The sequence below is a fragment of the Merops nubicus genome, unplaced genomic scaffold, assembly GCF_000691845.1.
Source record: "Merops nubicus isolate BGI_N331 unplaced genomic scaffold, ASM69184v1 scaffold7177, whole genome shotgun sequence".
Taxonomy (NCBI): domain Eukaryota; kingdom Metazoa; phylum Chordata; class Aves; order Coraciiformes; family Meropidae; genus Merops; species Merops nubicus.
The window spans coordinates 19,433-38,244 of record NW_008622218.1 but is presented as its reverse complement, the minus strand read 5'-3'; the positions used below and the strand labels follow the sequence as shown (position 1 = coordinate 38,244).

Sequence of the window (18,812 nt, the reverse complement as noted above, 5' to 3'; positions counted from 1 at the left end):
TTTGGTATTTTACTTTTTAAGCTGAATTTATAGTTAATTTTATAGAAACTGCTTTTTAAGTAATGTGATGATACAAACTTAAGAGGTGAAATACTTTTGCAGATGAAGGTTATTGCTTTGGTTTTAAACACGTGTGCATTTTTACACCTGAGTGTGCAGAGTAAAGAGCTTACGTGTTGTTCATGCCACACTTGGGGGGTTTAAGTCTTGTCAAACGCTCAGAGTGTACTCTGCCATTTGAGGGGGTGAATGAAGTGAAGCAAACAGGCCTGTTACCTTAGCAGGCATACAAAAGCTATTCCTTCTGTTACTGAATTTAGGAACTTAATAGGCTAGATGGGTTTTTAAGTGCTAGTCTGTGCTGGTGAATGAAATGTGGAAAAAAAAAAAAGTAAATCCAAGTCTTTGGTAGCCTGAGTCCTTAATATGGTGTTTACAGAGTGTACTGAAAGGTCTTTTGACATTCAGACATAGCTTTAGTTCAAGCACTTCGATTTAGGAAAAAAGTTGTATTCATGAAAAAAAATCGTGTACAAATCTGTTGTAAACCATCTGGTAGCTAACTACTTTCTTTGTTTCTTTTTTAGGAAATACCAAAATAAAGCAGATGTTGTGTCCTGTACTGTTATCTCAAGGTTTTGCAAGTCATTCTATTACGTGCTTCTTGGTTTTTTTAAACTAATTCTTTCAGCACTGAACTAGAACCTTGACAAGGTTGCAATTACAGGTAAGAACAAATTTGCCACTGGGAAACTTATGGGAAGGTACAGTTGCTTTTCTTTGACTGTCTTTGCAATTTGTAATTGAGAATTTAACAGAAATTTCAGACCAGATTGGATAAAAGGATGTTTTTTGTCTTCTTTAAATGCATCTGAATGTTGATTAAACTTATTTTTTAATAGGGAGGAAGTACAACTTCAAAGTATGGTTCCTTTCTGCTGTAGTTCAAAGTGCTATTAATAAATGGGAAAAACACCTAGATGTGCTGACCCAAATTTTAAGGAAGGTGTTTTTTTTCACATGGAAGGCTACAGCATCAGTCAGTAAAAGTCATGAAGTAGTTTGCCACTGTGCTGAGTTTGTCTGTGTGGCTTTGTTCCTCTCCAGGTTTGTATAACAGCAAATTTAAATAGCAGTGGTACTGGTTGCTACCTTTTTTTAAAACTGGTTACAGAAAATCTCCAAAATTTTTTTATGAGTCCACTCTAGCTTCAAGTCTTGAATCACATTTTAAAGGGTAAAGGTTGATGTCTTCTGCTAGGCCAGTGAGAGTGTTTAGGCTGCTGGTTTTCTATCCCAGCTTTATCAGACAATGGTGGAGATAACTCTTGTGCCATACTCAATCCCTATCTCCTGAACTTGTGTGCAGGGAACTAAAAGTCACTGTTTTTACTCTTCTTTTTTTAAAAAAGATCAATGCCACAAAACTATATTTTTAAAAAAAATCATATTTCAGTTTTTAGTTTTCTGAATAACTTGTTTCTGTTTTTTTTAAGCACGGAGTATTTGTTTTGAAGACTGTCCATGAAATAGTTTTCTTGCATATACTGCATGGCTTTACTGCATCATAGCTGCAGAGTTACCATCAAGTTAAGGCCTTCCAGTCTTGGTATCACGTTTTGATACCTTTGATAGGAAGAGTTGCTTGCATTAGGCTGCACTTGTCAATAGTGACAGGACAAGAGTCTCAGCTGTTATTAAAGTGCTTGATACTATGTCTTACCTGGAAGTTAGATGATGCGTAGGTCAGTGACAAGCTTCTGCTGAGGAAGTAGTGCTGATTGTTCTGCTGCTACAATGAAAGAAGGGTTCAGATGTGGTGTTTTGCTTTTTTTTGTTACTATTGTCTTGATTGAATGTTTATATTTAATTTGCAGTGATGTAACATGTTGGAAAGGCACAACTTATACCATGCAAGCCATAGACTAATTTGTGTTGGAATGGACCTCTAGCACTCAACTAGCCCAACCCTTCTGCCTGGCTTCCTCAGATTTCTGTGTGAATCAACGAGTCGCCCCTCAATTATGTAAATAAATGGTTTAGTGGTTTACTGTGGTTGTGCAGACCTGCTGCAGAATGCTTATTCTGGTTTTTCAGACCTGTTTAGGACCAATTAATGCTCTGAATTGGTGATTCATTGTTGCCTTATTCTCACAAAAATGCATCTGAAACTTTTTAGTAAACAAACATTGAAAAAGGTAAGAGAAGAATTTGCCTGAAATGCCTGAATTTACAGTAAGGAAGAACTAATTTTTAATGACAGTACTGCTTCACACTAATGCATAAAATTCTTCAGTTTTCATACCAGTAGTATACTGGCTAAACATTGGTTCTCTTCAAAATGTAGGTGCTGTTTTTTAACAAAAAACCTGGCTGGTGGTGGTTAGATTGAAAAGGAGCAAACTAAATTTGATTCAGAATAATTAATTTAATTTGATAAAGTAGGATGTAAGTATTGTTTATCCCTGTTGACTGTACTATGGCAAGAGTAGAGTGTAGTTTTCCAGGAGGTATAATAAAGCTAAGCCAAGTTGCAAAGTTTGAGTTACCCGAGCAGGTAACAGCTGATTAATCAGGTAGGCCCACTTCACTTGAGTGCTAGTGCACCAAACTCTTACTGCAGAAACATTATACAGCAGCACAAATACTGGCATATGCAGAGCTATCTTGGCTCTAAAAACTTGAGACTTCATTCTGTTCTCATGGAGGTCCTAGAAGCAACAGTCTGTTTGCTCTGTACTGGCTGGGCCCAATGTTGTTGTACTTGATGAACCAGCGTGGGTATTTATGTATTTTAAGTATCACTTTCTGTAGAGTTGCTCTGTAACTCGGGTAAGCTGTTTGCAGATGAGAAAAGAGAGAGAATTTCCCAGACTTCATTGTGTTAGTAGGTAATCTTGGTAAAGAGAACCTGAAGTTGGTACCTGGGAAATTAAGATGAATTACATGGAGGCACCGACTACAGTAGAGTCTTACAGGGAAAGACAATGCATTCCTCTTCTTGGGTTAAGTCCCTAGCTGTTGTACCAATGTGAACTAAGGGCTATTGGCTATCAGAGATGACTCTGGCAAGCACAGAATTGTGTGGCTGAGTAGGAAGAGCACTGCATATTTTTTTTAAGCTTTCTTTTGGCCATAAGATGGTGAAGTTGACTTCAGTGGCATATGTAAGGGTGAGGCTGCATGATAAAGGCTTGTTGACTGTAAAAAAACATGAACTTGTGTGCTGATGGCTTTATCATGTGCTGTGATTGCAAAGCTAGATTCCACTTTCAGGTTTTTTTGTGGTTCGTCTTGCTATCTGAGGTATGATCTCTGACTTTGTACCTACCAAACTGCATTTCAGCAAAATAAGAAGCCACCACATGGAATTGTACATCTTGTCCACGAGAGACAGTTGCCATGTAGGCTGACCTTGAAGGTGTGTCGTCCATGTTTTGATAGGGTACAGGAGAGCAGAATGCAAAATGAACCTCTGAGAAGACTACAAGCTTATGTGTTTTTCTGTTGTTAATGACACAGCTAAAAAGATAGTAGTTCTTAACCTAGCTCCTGGTGATCCTTCCTGTTTTTTCCCCAGTGTCTTCCCTGTTGAAAGGTTACTGCCCCCTTGGACCTGCTGTCTTAAGATGCTGGCCTCAAAGTCACAAAGTTTCAGAATACTAAAGCTAACTCTGCACATCTTCAGTGAAAGAGTTGAGAGTGAGGGCAAAAACTTCTCAGCCAGCAGTTTTGAAAGAAAAGAAATTGCTGGCACAGTGTAGTGGTGAGAGCTGAGGCAGAGCAGAAGCGATAACGTTTTCAGGTATTGCTACTGACACAAAAAATAGATCTGAATCCACAGTGTTAAATTACACCTGTGATGGATTGTTTTCTACCTCCAGACCACTTTCAAGTAGCTGAAGCACATTCTTGTAACTTCTTAATCTCCTTTTTAACTTGCTGGTTTAAAATTAGTGTAGCTGGGGGTGGTGTCTTGTGTTTTGTTAGCTTTTGTTTCTTTTCCCCCAACTGTTGTAACAACAGAGATGCAGAAGTTCATTTCAAAATTATAGCTGTAATTTCAGTGTTACAGCTGTAGCTCCTAGACATGTATTCTGCCTGGTGACAGAGAGAACTTGCAAAATTTTTGATATTTCTGTTTTAAAAACCAATTTGGCTTCTTCCATGTCATCCTATCAGGAAGAGTTTTTGATAGTAGGCTCTATATTAAAGGTTTATAGTGGTATTTGATTTCCTAGTGTCAGTGTCTTTGGTCAGCTGACCTCCTTCCTAATGGTGACTCCCATAGGCACAGCTTATTTAAAAACAAAACAACTCAAAACCCATAGCAAGTGGACGTGAATGATAATTGAAAGTAAAATACTCAGATCTTGTTCTTGGATTCCAGTGATTGCTCTTGGACTTTGCCAGTACTTGTAGCCACGTAGTTAGAGTAGCTGTTGCAGCTAAGCTTCCAGTAGAGCTCTTGCTCAAAAGGTGAATAACGATTTGCCTGATTTTAAAATGCTGGGGCTACATAAAATTAAGGTCAGTAAGTCAAAAGCTATCCCAAGTTCTCTGGGATCAAAAATTAAAAGCTTTAAAACTGGTTTCAGTCATCAGCTGAATTTGTATTTAGTATGCATGTAGTATAAGTAGATAGTATAATGTAGGTATGGTGATAGTACAGTGACAGTATATTGTAGGCAAGCACAAGATCAATAAAAGACTGATTAAAATATTCTGACATTCTTTTTTGTGTAAATTAAAGGATAGAGGGAATCTTTATGCATGTGAAAACTACCTACAGTGTGTGGACACACAATGTCAGGAGTGTGTGTACGGGCATATGTACACACTGGAGAGAGGGTGCAAGATGGAGACAGACAGAGGAGGTTTCTACCAAGGCTAAGTTTGTTTTATCCTTTTTTTGTTTTTACTTAAACCAGAAAGAGTACTTCTTCCTGCACTTTCAATAAGCTTAGAAATAGTTTGTCACAAATATTTTGATTTACTTGTCATTTACATCTTTAATATGTAGTGCAGCATTTTCTGTGCTGAAACATACTTTTTTTTATAGCAGGAGCCATATGTTTTGTAACAGGAAACTGGTACTGCTTCTTTTCCACAGCACTGACTTATTAAAAATGACTGGTCTGTTGAGTGAATCCTTCTGAGAAAGAGACATTTTATAGTACACTTTTATAACCTAAGCCCAAAAGATTGATGTTGGACCATTCTCATTATATGGAAAGAAATATTATTGCCTTTGGGACTGTTGGCCATCAAGGTATTAGTCTAGTTGTGATGTTCTCTTTGAAACTGGCATGTGATCTGAAAATTATTTTACAGTATCTACAATAACTTTGATTATGGCTTTTAGACCTTGATAATCTAATTACATATTGGCTGCTTTCATGGCAACCAGCAAGTAAATATTTCTGCCTGTTAAATATCAATCTATATGGAAAGGAGTGTGCTTTTCATTTGAAGTAGCTGTCTGTTTCCCCTTTGTGATGTAGTAGAAAGTCACAATATCTGTAACTGTGCAGGAACCGTTTGTCATTCTCTAAGTAGATCTTGGGAGAAAGTGAGTGGGTGTGGTTATTTTTCTTTTAATATAGAAATTCAAAGCTATACACAGATCTGATTTTAAGATCCTTTACTATATGGCTGATCTAATGCCAAAAAGTCTTTGCTGTGTAGCTGTGTGGAAAAGCAAATTTTTTCTTGTGTGTGAGAGGACATGGCTTTTGTCTTCTCACTTCCATGCCTGAAAAGAGTAGGTGCCTTTGCCTGAGCCTGAGTTATTGCTTATGTTCCCTGTATATGAGATAAGGACCTCATATAGGATTTGTATTGGGTAATAAACATCAGAGAAGAACATATGTTAGGACAGAGAAGTAAGCCTTGGGTTAGGCTTTTGCCCTGGGAAAAGGATGTCAGCTTTTGTTACAGACTCTCCACCCTGAATTTTATTGGAAATGGCTTAGCTATTGATTTAAAACTAGAGATGAAGAGTGTACAGTTGACTCGTAGTTAAAGCCATCACTTTAGCAGCATATTGCTTGGATCTAATTTCTTCCATTGCCAGAGAGGGGGAAAGGCCAGCATTTTCTTTGGCCTTTCAAAAGCCTTTGAGCCTTGGTGATTTAATGGGCCTTACCAGAGGATTGATTTATTTTTTAATTTGTTACTCCTTTTTTTTTTTTCCCGAGTTGGGAGGGAATCCTGTGTTTACATTCTAGATCTGAAGAATATGCACTGTTTTAAAGAATAGTCTATGTTTATTTGTTATTGTGTTTTTTTTTTTTTTTTTTCCCCTGAGTTGGGAGGACTACTGGAAGAAGGGAATCCTAGGTTTACATTCCAGATCTGAAGAATATGCACTGTTTTAAAGAATAGTCTGTGTAGCATGGATGAGAATTAAGGCCTTCTCCTTTTTGAGCTTGCCTAAATTAATTAAAACCATGACTCAATTACTAGCTGAAGGTGGGCACTTAATTTGTTCCTCCGTTGGCTGTATCTTCTCTTAAGACTGAATCTTACTCTGTTTGAATCTCAGGGCCTTAATGCCTTAAGTCCCTCAAATGTTGAAAGGTTTTGACTGATGAGAGGAAACATAATAAAGTCTTCATTAACAACTTGGACAGTGGAAGAGTATTTGCTCTTGGCACTCTTCATACCATGGTGGGGGGTGTGTTCAGTAAGCTGAAGAGTAGGCCTTAACAGTAGTTCAGAAAGATCTTGACAGGTTGGATGAGTGCTCTGATGGTAACCTTGGGAAATTTAACCAGGTCAGGTACCTGGAACAGAGTAACCTTGTCCCTTAATAGAGGCTGGGTGATGATGATCTAGGAACGAGCTTTAGAGGAGAACCACAATGTCCTGGTGGACAAATGGGACAAGTGAGTTGAACATCAGGGAGCAGTATGTCTGTAGTGATGGAAGTTGGGGCCATGTTAGTAAAGGTTTATCCAGCATGTTGGGAGATTATTTCCTTCTATTGAGAACTGCCAAGCGAGGCTACATCTGGAAGATGGTGTGGAAAGGTGTAGGCCCAGTGGGGCGGGTTGAGCAGAGGCCTGGAACACCAGCAGGCTGTGCTGGCATTCGGTGAGACCCAGACAGACGAGAGAGCTGGGTGGAGAGGAGGAGCTGCAGCAGGACTGGGAGCCACTGCCCAGGGCTGCCCAGTGCCCAGGCAGCCGTGGACCCTGCCTGCCCCTGCCGATGAGGTGCCTGAGGAATGGTAGCAGGAAGGGCATGGGGGCTCTGCCGGCTCCAGGGGCGAGTTCAGTTGGTGGCCATCACCCTCTCAGAAGGACCTTAGCTATGGTCTCTGCCAGGCAGAAAGCCACGTTCTCTGCACTCACCAGAATGGCTGTGGCCACCCAGATAGAGCTCTCAGAGAACGTGCTGCTGTCCAGGAGTGCCAGAGCCTGGTAACAGGTGGAGCAGTGAGAACAGCTGTGTGCCCTGTGACCAGGTGGACAGTCTGCTCAGTCTGGTGGCAGAGCTTCAACAGGAAATAGAAGGGTTAAGGAGCATCAGGGAGGCTGAGCAAGAGAGACCAGTGGAGCCAAGCTTTGCCCTCCCTGAGTCAGGAACAGCAGCACCCACCAGAAAATACGAAAGGTTACGGGAACCCTGTATCAGTCTGCAAGGCTGAAGGCAGCAGCCTGAATGAAGGAAGCAAATGGAGGCAAGTCCATGCTTGGCATGGCAGGAGAACACTCACCTCTCCCTCTTGGGTGCCTTTGTACAAAGGGTATGAGGCTCTGGATGTGGAAGGCCAGTCAGTGGAGGATGTGGATGATGGTCCATCTGTACCAGAGGTGTCTCCAAGGTCAGAAAGGCCTACCTTTCATATCATAACCACCTCCACAAGGAAGAAAAGGAGGGTTGTACTTGTAGGTATACTCCAAGGTCAGAAAGGCCTACCTTTCATATCATAACCACCTCCACAAGGAAGAAAAGGAGGGTTATACTTGTAGGTATAACAAAGGGCCCAATGTACTGGGCAGATCCTCCTTGTAGGGAAGTCCACTGCCTCCCTGGGGCCTGGGTTAAGGGCATCACTGGGAAACTTCCTAACTTGGTACGGCCTTCAGACTACCCACAGGTTCACAGAATCGGTACGATAGGAGTTGAAAGGAACCTCTGGAGATCACCTATTCCAAACCCAACCTGTTACTAATCTTCTGTGTGTTTGGAGATGAAGCTGCAACCCATAGTCCAGGAGTGATGAAAAGAGACTCCAGACCCTTGGGCCAGTTGGTGAGGGAGTTTGGGTCACAGGTTATTTTTTCTCCTCTGTTTCCAGTTGCAGGCTGTGACATTAGAAGAAATAAACAGACCAGATCTGTTAGTTCATGGCTCTGTGCCTGGTGTTGCTGCCACAATTTCAGGTTTTTCATGAATGGGAGGGCCTACATGGCACCAGTCTTGCTGTCATCAGGTGGCATTTACCCTTCTCAAAGGGGGAAGAGGATCTTTGCTCAGGAGCTTGCAGGGCTCATCAACAGGGCTTCAGACTTGAATGGGGAGGGGGATGATGTCGGGCTTGCCTGCGGCAAGCTGTGGGTTGACACACTAGAGGGATGGAGTGCTAGTGAGCTTGCCTTTCAGTACTTAAAGGGACCTTTAGAAAGATGGGGACAGGCATTTTAGTAGGGCCTGTTGTGGCAGGACAAGGAGTAATGATTTTAAACTAAAAGAGGATAGATTTAGACAAGATAGAAGAAGTTTTTTATAGTGAGGATGATGAAACCTTGGAACAGGTTGCCCAAAAAAGTGGTAGATACCCCATCCCTGGAAACACTCAGAGTCATGTTGGTTGGGGTTCTGAGCAATCTGTTCTGTTTACAGATGTCCCTGCTCATTGCAGAGAGGTTGAACTAGGTGACCTTTAAATGTCCCTTCCAACCAAGACCATTCTATGATTCTCTGAACTTAATAAAGGTCAGCAAAGGCAAGTGTAGGGTCCTGCACCTGGAGAGGAATAACCCCCTGCACTAGTATAGGTTAGGGGCTGACTTGCTGGACAGCAGCTCTGCAGAGAAGGACCTAGGAGTTTTGGTGGACAACAAGTGAACTGTGAGCCAGAAATGTAACCTTGTGGCCAGAAGGCCGGGGATGTCTTGGGGTGTGTTAAGAGTGTGGCCAGCAGGTCAAGGGAGGTTCTCAGCCCCCTCTACTCTGCCCTGGTGAGGCCACATGTGGAGTCCTGTGTCCAGTTCTGGGGTCCTCAGTGGAAGGGAGACAGGGAACTACTGGAGAGAGTCCAGTGGAAAGCTGTGAAGATTGATTAAGGGACCAGAGCATCCCTTTTACAGGGAAAGGCTGAGAGCCCTGGAGCTGTTCAGCCTGGAGAAGAGAAGGCTGAGGGGGGATCTTATCAAGGCTTATAAATATCTAAAGGTGGTTGTCAAGAGGTTGAGTCTTCAGTGTTGCCCAGTGACAGGACAAGGGGCAAAGGGCACAAACTGGAACACAAAGTTCCATCTGAAGATGAGGAAGAACTTCTTTACTGTGAGGGTGATGAAGTGCTGGAAGAGGCTGTGCAGAGAGGTTGTGGAGTCTCCTCCTCTAGGGACTTTCAAAACCTGCCTGGACACATTCCTGTGCAGCCTGCTCTGTGTTGTCCAACCCCCTTGCCAAAGCAGGTTGAGATGATCTCCAGAGGTCCCTTCCAACCCCTTCCATTCTGTGACTGTTAGGTGCTGTTTCAGAGTATTTCTGTAACTTGCTTTTCCTGTATTAGATGTGTCGTTGTCTGTGAAATTTGTACTTCTGGTTTTGCTTTATAAAATCTAGTTTGAGGATTGTTTCTGTATTTATATCAAGTGAAATCAAATTGACAACAACCTTTTGAGCATGTTTTCTTGTTTTGGTTTTACTGTAGATTCTGCAGGTGAGGATGTGTGCCTTGTATATGGAATGCCTGATTTGGAGAGCAAAAAAGGCTCAGGACACTTTCTTTGGTGTCACACAGCTCCTTATTTTAAATAGCTACTTAAGACAATTCACTAAGTACAAGACTCATGTCTTGTAACATCAGGCTTGATAGCAAAAGATTGGTATGTAGTGACAACTGTTAGACAAGTGTCAAGTTCCCTGGTAAATGAGAAACAATTGGAAATCATGGTAGTGTCTGGTAGCTGAACTAGAGGGAATAATTGCCCAGTGTTTGTATTCTGTCCATGTGAAACCTTGATTTCTAGCTGAGTGTTGAATAAATCATCTTCTCTAGCAGATCTTCTTCAACCTTTTCATTCCATGCCAGAACAGATAACTTGAAGACTTGTAAGAAGAACATAGCATAGCTCTCAAACACAAGAGCAATTTAAATTCTGGCATTTGTCAGTTGATTTGACTTAGACAGGTGATTTTTTTAGAAGAGTAAGTTACATGATGTGCAGTCTCTTACAGAGCCACGCTGTTCCTTTGCATATTGCTAGTGTAACCTGAATCAAAGGCTACTAAACCTGAATTAAGACAGACAACAAAACTAGACAAAAAAGTAAACTAGCAGAAGTTTGTCGAAATTTGTATTAAAGTAAGAGTGAAAGACACCTCTCAAAAGTGGTAGACAAATTGTTGGGAATCTCTGTAATAGTGGGGATCCTCAGCACTTCATGAAGGTGACGGTAGCAGAGAGGTAGTGTGAAGCTTGGATTGTCTGCAGTAAAGTCCTGAAGTTTCACCCTAAAAAGGAAGGCGAGGTGCAGAATCTAACTGTAATCCTTTCCTCCTTGCACTGTACTTTCTTTTTATCTCATGTCAGAGTAAACTGTATGCTGAAAGTGTTCAGATAAGAGTAACGGCAGAATAAGGGTTTCTTAACCTCTTTTTCTGACCTGGTAACTAACTCTTAAACCAGAACTCGTGACTTTGCAAGCTTGGTGGGTACTAGTGTGTCAGAGCTGATGACTGACTGTTCAGGATCAGTCATGGCAGAATTCTCCCAAATTCTTTATGGATGAAGATTGCTTTAATTTTCATATCCAGTCACTAAGGATTTCATGAGGCAGTCATTTTTAGCATGATCAGGGGTTGTGCTATCTTGAGTTTGCTGAATTTCTCAGGAAAGAACTGTGGGATCTTTCAGTTAAAGAATGTATTCTCTGCTGACATCATCAAGTACAAGGTAGTTTTTGCAGGTCTGCATGGGACAATTGAATCTAGTACAGGTGAGTGCCATCAGTTGACACTGCTTAGATGCCAGGTGCCCACCTAGCCCCTCTCTTAATCCTGCTCCTCAACAGCACAGGAGAGAGAAAATACTACAAAAGTCTCTTGAGTTGAGATAAAGACAGGGAGCAATCACTCACCAATTACTGACATGGGCAAAAGAGACTCAGCTTGGGGAAAAATTAATATTACTGATCATATCAGAGTAGGATAATAAGAAATAAAACCTAATCTTAAGAGAGTACCTTGCCCCCTGCTCCTTCTTTCTGTCCCTTACTTCCAAATTCTTTACTTTCTCCCTTGCTGCAGCACAGGGGGATGGGGAATGGGGGTTGTAGTCAGTTCATCAGGTGCTGTCTCTGCTGCTCACTCCTCCAGCATAGGGTCCCTCTCATAAGAGACAGTCCTCTACAACTTCTCCATGGGAAGAGTCCTTCCCATGGGCTGCAGTTCTTCACAAACTTCTGTGGGGTGTAGTCCTTCTACAGACTGCTCCAGTGTGTGTCCCCTGTGACACCACAAGTTCTGCCAGCAAACCTGCTCCAATGTGGGCTTCTCCCTCCATGGGTCCACAGGTCCTGTAAGGAGCCTGCTCTAGCTTGGGCTTCGCTTGGGCTCATAGCTTCCTTTGGGCACCCACCTGCTCTAACGTGGGGCCCTCCATGGGCTGCAGGTGGCTATCTGCTCCACTGTTAACCTCCATGGGCTGCAAGGGTACAGCCTACCTCACTGTGGTCTCCTCCATGGGCTGCAGAGGAATCTCTGCTCTGGTGCCTGGTGCACCTGCTCCCACCCCTTCTTTCCTGGTGTTGGTGTCTGCACCAACAATTGTTTCATGCCACATTCTCATCTCTTGGACTGCAGTTGCTCTTGAGCAGCAACTTTTTTTCCTTCTTAAATATGTTATCCCAGAGGTGCTATCACCATCACAAACAGGCTTGGCCTTGGGCAGCAGTGGGTCTGTCTTGCAGCTGGCTGGCATTAGCTCTGTTGACATAGGACAAGTTTCTAGCAGTTTCTCCCAGCTGTCCGTGCACCTGTAGCCCCTCCTGCTACCAAAACCTTGCCATGCAAACCTAATAGAGAGAGGAAATCAGAAATCCTCTAAAGCTTCAACGTAGATTACTCACTTTTTGCCTGCAAGCTTACTTGTTTTTTCTCATATATTTTGAAGTAGATCTCCAAATATTGAAGACCTAATTTTCTGTGGATTATTTTCTTCCTGTAGCTCATATCTGGATTCATGTAACTGGACCCATTAAAATTAAAATCAATGTATCTTTGAACTTAAAATCACATGCAAGCACATGAATGTCTTTTTGGGGTGGTAAAAATGGAAATGTTTTACAAAGGCCTAAGTATAATTTATTAAGAGAATCCTGTGAGAAGTTTTCTTGGGTCAAAGTGGGATTGGCTGCCTTGTTTCCTTGGGTGGTTAGTCTCCATTCCCCTCTTGTCACTTCTGCCATGCTCTACAAGAGTACAGAAATAGCTTGATACATGCAAAGCTAGTGAGACCAGTCAGTTCTTATTTCTGAAGGATTAGCTTTTCTCTGTGCCACAGTCAAACTGGAGGGAGAAGTGGTATGGTTGATGTTTTCCCATTGTGAATGAATTTCTGCAGAGAATGAAAAAACTGGCAGGGCTTCAAAGGTGTATGAACTACTCTGCCTGCATACGCAGGGCCTTTAATTTTGATGAAGTAGCTCCCTTAAAGACACAACACCACACCAAAAAAATCCAAACCCAATGCAAACAGGGCTCTGTAAGTTCACACTGTATTCATGCCATTTATTAATTACTTTTTTTCCCCTGGTTATAGCTGTTGGCTTGTGTACCTGCACCTGCTTTCTCTCGATTCATGAAGAAGAAACGCAGGAAAGGGAGAGCAAAGCTGATACGGAGCGGTGGTTTTATAAATAAGACTTTTCTTCTCTTTTTTCCAGATCCAATATTGCATAAACATGGGTGCATTTTTGGATAAACCAAAAACTGAGAAACACAATGCTCACGGTGCAGGGAACGGCTTGCGTTACGGCCTCAGCAGCATGCAGGGCTGGCGAGTGGAGATGGAAGATGCTCACACGGCTGTTGTGGGTATCCCCCATGGCTTAGAGGACTGGTCCTTTTTTGCTGTCTACGATGGTCACGCGGGATCTCGTGTTGCAAATTATTGCTCCACGCACTTATTAGAACACATCACTAACAATGAAGACTTCAGGGCGACAGAAAAACCTGGATCTGCTCTTGAACCATCAGTGGAAAATGTCAAGAGTGGAATCAGAACTGGCTTTTTGAAAATTGACGAGTATATGCGCAATTTCTCAGACCTCAGAAACGGGATGGACAGAAGTGGCTCAACAGCAGTGGGAGTCATGATTTCACCTGACCATGTATACTTTATCAATTGTGGTGATTCACGTGCTGTTCTCTATAGGAATGGACAAGTCTGCTTTTCAACACAGGATCACAAACCTTGCAACCCAAGGGAGAAGGAGAGAATCCAGAACGCAGGAGGCAGTGTAATGATTCAGCGTGTTAATGGTTCGTTGGCGGTTTCTCGAGCTCTGGGGGACTATGACTACAAATGTGTTGACGGTAAAGGCCCTACAGAACAACTTGTTTCTCCAGAGCCTGAGGTTTGTGAAATTTTAAGGGCAGAAGAAGACGAGTTTATCATCTTGGCTTGTGATGGCATCTGGGATGTAATGAGCAATGAAGAGCTCTGTGAATTTGTGAAGTCTAGACTTGAAGTATCAGATGACCTGGAAAAAGTGTGCAATTGGGTAGTGGACACTTGTTTACATAAGGTATGTAACTGTTTTCTCTAAGCAGCTGTTCTAAAATCATCTTCTGTTTAGGTGGGTACAGTGTTGGCAGTTCCTATCCTGTGCTTCCCCTCTCCTCCTTCCTTCCTTCCTTGCCTCACAATTCTGTACCCTTTTGACTGTATGTCCTTGCTGAAGAGTATACAACTTCATCCATTGTGTCTGGAGAGGTGATAATAATTGCAAAAAATAAAGGCTTGTTATTTTCTTAAATAACACTTGCTTATAATTCCAGCTCCAAATATATTTCCAAATACAAAGTTTTTAAAATTGATAATTCCGTGCAAGCTATTTTGGTGGTTTGGGTTTTTTTTTTTTTGTCTTTCAACTTGGTCAGTGTTTATATTTGGTGGTTTGGGGGTTTTTTTTGTCTTTCAACTTGGCCAGTGTTTATGTCCTTTGCATAAAAAGTGTTTGCACCAGCTCCTCTTGAAGGTGTGGTTTATCTGAAGTGGTGTTCTCATCATACTATGGTAGCTTGCATGGAGAAATGCTACTTGTGCATCTGAGCTTGCTTGTGCTCCTCACATTCAGAGTCTGTCTGAAGCAACTACAGGGTGGACTACAAATGCTTCATAGGTATACTGTGTCCAGCACTCCCTGAAAAGTGCTGCTCCTACTAGTGCAAATAGAGTTCCTTCATTAGGCAACAGACAAAACATGCAGTTTTGAAGAAAATGTTTAAAATTCACAAATCTAATGCTAAGGGGTAAGTTTTGTTTTGTTTTGTTTTTTTTCAGAAATAGATTTATATTCCTCTGTATACCTACTGTATGTTGTATAATTGATTTAAATGCCATGGCTTTTCTGACCAGTCTGGCTAAAGGCTGGTCACTCTAGTATACTCTGAGTAAAACTGAGCCCTGACTTTGTGTTTATTTTATAAAGTCAGATTGTGGATCCTGTCACTTTTTAACTATTGGATTGTTGTCCTCTGGCTTCAGGATGTGAAAACATGCATCCTCATGGGCTTGGTATGAAAGAGAACATAAGAATAAACTTTTTCAGCAGTTACTCTATGTTAGATGGCTACTTAATTTAAACTGCTGAAAAAGTTTATTCTTATGTTAGATGGCTACTTAATTTGTTTGGGAGAGAGAGTTGTGATAATGGGAACTATCCATAGGTTGGGTTTACACAGAAAAAAATGTGCAATGACTAATGGCACTTAACCTTCTACAGCACACACCCCCCCTCCCAAAGTTAATGCCTTGATTTCAAACCGGGAGTTTAAATTGTGTTCTCCTGGTTCTCCTTATAAGAGAATTAGACACTGATTTTAAATTTGAATGTGGATTATAGTTTTGAAAATTAAATAGGAGCAGGAAAGTGGTATCAGAGCTTAGTAATGAAGAGTCAAGTACTGCTCTCTACTGACTAGTATTAAAATGAGTATCTGAGGTAGTTGTTGGCTATGTATGCTGAGCATATGGTGACTGAAGGTCAGCTTGGCCACACGAATTGAATGTGTATTCTGTACTTGGGTTCTTCAGGGTGCCATGTCTGAAACAGGAGCATTCTACTAAACAGAATTGTAATAAAGGCAATGTCTTTGGTCAGTGTTCTCAAAACAGACAAAATTCCTAACTGCAGCTACCTGTTCTAGTAGTGTAGGATAATCATGCTGCATTGAGTTTTGCGATACGAGTTGTTTTTTAACTTGGTTTAAGGTAATGTCTGTCTTAATTTCTGATGTGTTTTCTTGATAGAATTTTTAAACAGTTGACATGTAAATAAGTCCATTAAATATTTTACCCTTTAAGACTAAGCAACAAAATTAATTTTAGTGAGTAGCTGAGATGCTTAAAGGTTCTCATTAATCAAAACATGCTTTTATTGCAAGGTATCTTTTTTCTCCCCCAGCTATATTTGTAGTACTGTTACTTGTTCCAAGTGAAAATGTGACTGGAATAGACAAATGAGAACTAAGATTAAAGATCCTAACTCATCTTTTTTCTTTATCATATAGGGGAGTCGTGATAACATGAGTATTGTACTAGTTTGTTTTTCAAATGCTCCTAAGGTCTCAGATGAGGCAGTGAAAAAAGATGCTGAGTTGGACAAGTACTTGGAATCACGGGTTGAAGGTAAGAAATCCATTTTGTTCACTAGAAATGCTGCTTTGGCATTCTTAGGCATGAAAACAAAAACCCTGAGAGCTGTCATGCTACTTAGATGATGGGTCAGATTCAGGCCTGGGTACACCTCTGAATTTTTGTGTGGCAGGAAAACTGCTGTAAGCTGTGTAGTTGGTTCATCCTGGTATTCCACAAGCATTTTCTTCCTTTAGATGAGCTTTAGATTTTTTTACTCTGTCTTTACAGGTCAAAATGCAACCACTGGCATGCAGAGTGTTGTATCAGCTAAGAGAATGGTGATGTTGTTCATGTCCTGCCTACAAAATATTAAAAGGCATCTTTGTGATAGTTGTTCACTATTTTTTGTGCAAGTTTTTGACAAAAAAAAAGAAGCAGCTGTACTGGGTTTTCATGAAGGGACAACTTACCTAATTATTCAAGCTTTTTTTAACTGCTTCTGTTTGATACAGCTGTGAGTTATTTTCACACCAACAATTTTTTTTTTATATGTGCTTCTGCAAAATCAGTGGAAATGGTCAAAAAACCTGTGAATGCAAGAGCCTTAACTCATCCCTTTTGATTCTGAATGCTTATCTATTGTGTGTGTGAATAAAACCCATATAATCATCTGGAACTTTCATGGAGGTCTACATTCCTAACCAGTTTCTTTTAGTCACTGATTTTATAACTCTTTACATATCCAAAGGGTGGAACGCAACTTCTGCCTTCAAGCAGGAAGAAGCTTCAAGCAGAAAACAGTGAAAGAAAAGTTAGCCTGACTAAGAGTGAAAGACTTACCATTGTATATTTATTCCTTTTCTGTAGTGTTCTTAGTGTTCAGAAAAACTGGCAGTTGAAGCAGGGTTTCAGACTTTTCTTCCAATTCAAAGTCTTATTGCTGGTTAAGGCTGTTCTAAGGTCTGTTGACAGCTGTATGCAGTGGCTTCCTGGTCTCTTCCCAATTATCCTGGTCATCCAGGTATAGCTCAGTTTTGGTAGAAGTGACTGAGGTTCAGATTTGATATTATAAAAGGGGCAAACTTCAGTATTGCACTTATGTTGACACAGGTTTTTGCAGAAGCAATACGGGCGTAAAAATACCGAGTTCTCGCAACTGTTTGTCCTGCTGTGACAAATGTTGCTGGAATATTATTGTGAAGTAGCACCATTGGAGAGAAGCATTCATCAGAGTTTTTGAAAGCCTTGTTATTCTGATGCTTTAAACTTCTCATCAGTGGAGTACTGAAGCAGTGTCACCAACTTAGGGTGATGCAGCTTATTAACAAGTTTGTTGGAGCTATCAGTTAGAGCAACAGTATTCAAGGAAGGAAAGAGTTTACTGAAGAGACAGCTGCCTGATATAACTTGAACCCTTTCTTGATTTGTTTCAGGCCTGGACTAGTATATGCTGATCACTAGATCCAAGTTTAACTGTGCCTCATGAAGAGGTGGCCACTTTCTGGATGAATGATGAGTCATGTACACCTTAGATGTACTTGTTCCAAGTGTTGAGAGCAGTGGTTTAGCTTTACAGTATAATATTGCTGTTCTGATGGTACTTCCCTATGTTCAACTTGAAAAATGCTTTACTGGCAGTCTACAGGACTGTTCAGCAGAGTTCCATGAAAGTAATTTTAGATGTGGGTGCTGAGATATTTGGGACTTCACAGGTCAGAACCAGCATGAAGTCACCATTTTGAGACTGTAACAAGGTTTCCATGGCATCAAACAGTGTTCTGGCCACTGACTGCCTGAGCATTATTTTATCAAAGAAGACGTGACTGACCAAGTTTTCTCAGTGTGGATCTGGAACTCTTCCCAGCACCCAAGCATGTTGTGTATAATCTGTAGGGATAAAAGACTTGCTTATGACTATTTGATGAGATTTGCCACTACAGGACTCCAGTGCTATCACATAGGAGACAGATGCCACTTCGGTGTTTTCATTCTGGTTTATTTGAATATCTGAGACACTCACTGGCTTTTTAACGTGCTGTAGTGGATACTGAAAGAACTGGTTGGATGTGCTTTTACTAGAAAGTAGTTCATATCTAAATAAGTAGCATTAGGTATAATTGAAAAGTAACCCAAGGAAATCAGGAATCATCTGAGAATGTACAACACCAGAAGTCCCACAGCTAACCATTCATGACTTTTCTTAACACTAATTCAGTGTAAAATGCAACAGTGCTGTGGAAATGTACATGCTGCCACTGTAACCACGTGCTGTGAATTGGTTTGCCACTTGAGTATCAAAAATTCTCATTTTAATGCTAGAAATGACACTTACTGTAGATATTTTATCATTTAAGTTTTCATTTGTGTGAAACAGCCTGTAAAAATCACTCGTGTTGTCTCTTCAGGTAGGTTTTTTGTTGCACTCTTAATTAACCAATGAGGTACACTTAAAGGTGTTTTTTTTGTATTTCTGTGAACATCCCAGTGATCTAGATAGCTGATGTAGCAAACCTTAATTTTAAAATATATACAGGGCCTTCAGGCCAGGATTCATTTATCTCTGAATGAGATGCTGCTGTGTGTGGTGTCTTCTCCTCTTGTTTGAATGGGATCTAAACTGAAATGGCTTGCATATTTCTAGTTTCTGTTGAGATTGGAGAGAGCCAATGGTCACTTCAAATGCTAACTCTAGGCGTGTTTTTCAGAACTTGGCTTACATCCCAGGCTTCCTAGATGACACTAGTTAAGATAAATACCTATTATCTTCCTA

General features: G+C 41.0%; 1 protein-coding gene across 2 annotated transcripts in view; it reads left to right on the top strand.

Annotated features, from left to right (window-relative positions):
- Positions 1-581: 581 nt before the first annotated feature.
- Positions 582-18,812, top strand: part of PPM1B (protein phosphatase, Mg2+/Mn2+ dependent, 1B) — a 37,662-nt gene continuing 19,431 nt past the window's right edge. For both annotated transcript variants that reach the window (XM_008944698.1, XM_008944697.1), the window contains exons 1-3: positions 582-727; positions 13,125-13,988; positions 15,976-16,093. In XM_008944698.1, coding sequence (XP_008942946.1) covers positions 13,143-13,988; positions 15,976-16,093 — 964 coding nt within the window. In that variant the 5' untranslated portion in view covers positions 582-727; positions 13,125-13,142. The remainder of the gene's footprint in view (positions 728-13,124; positions 13,989-15,975; positions 16,094-18,812) is intronic.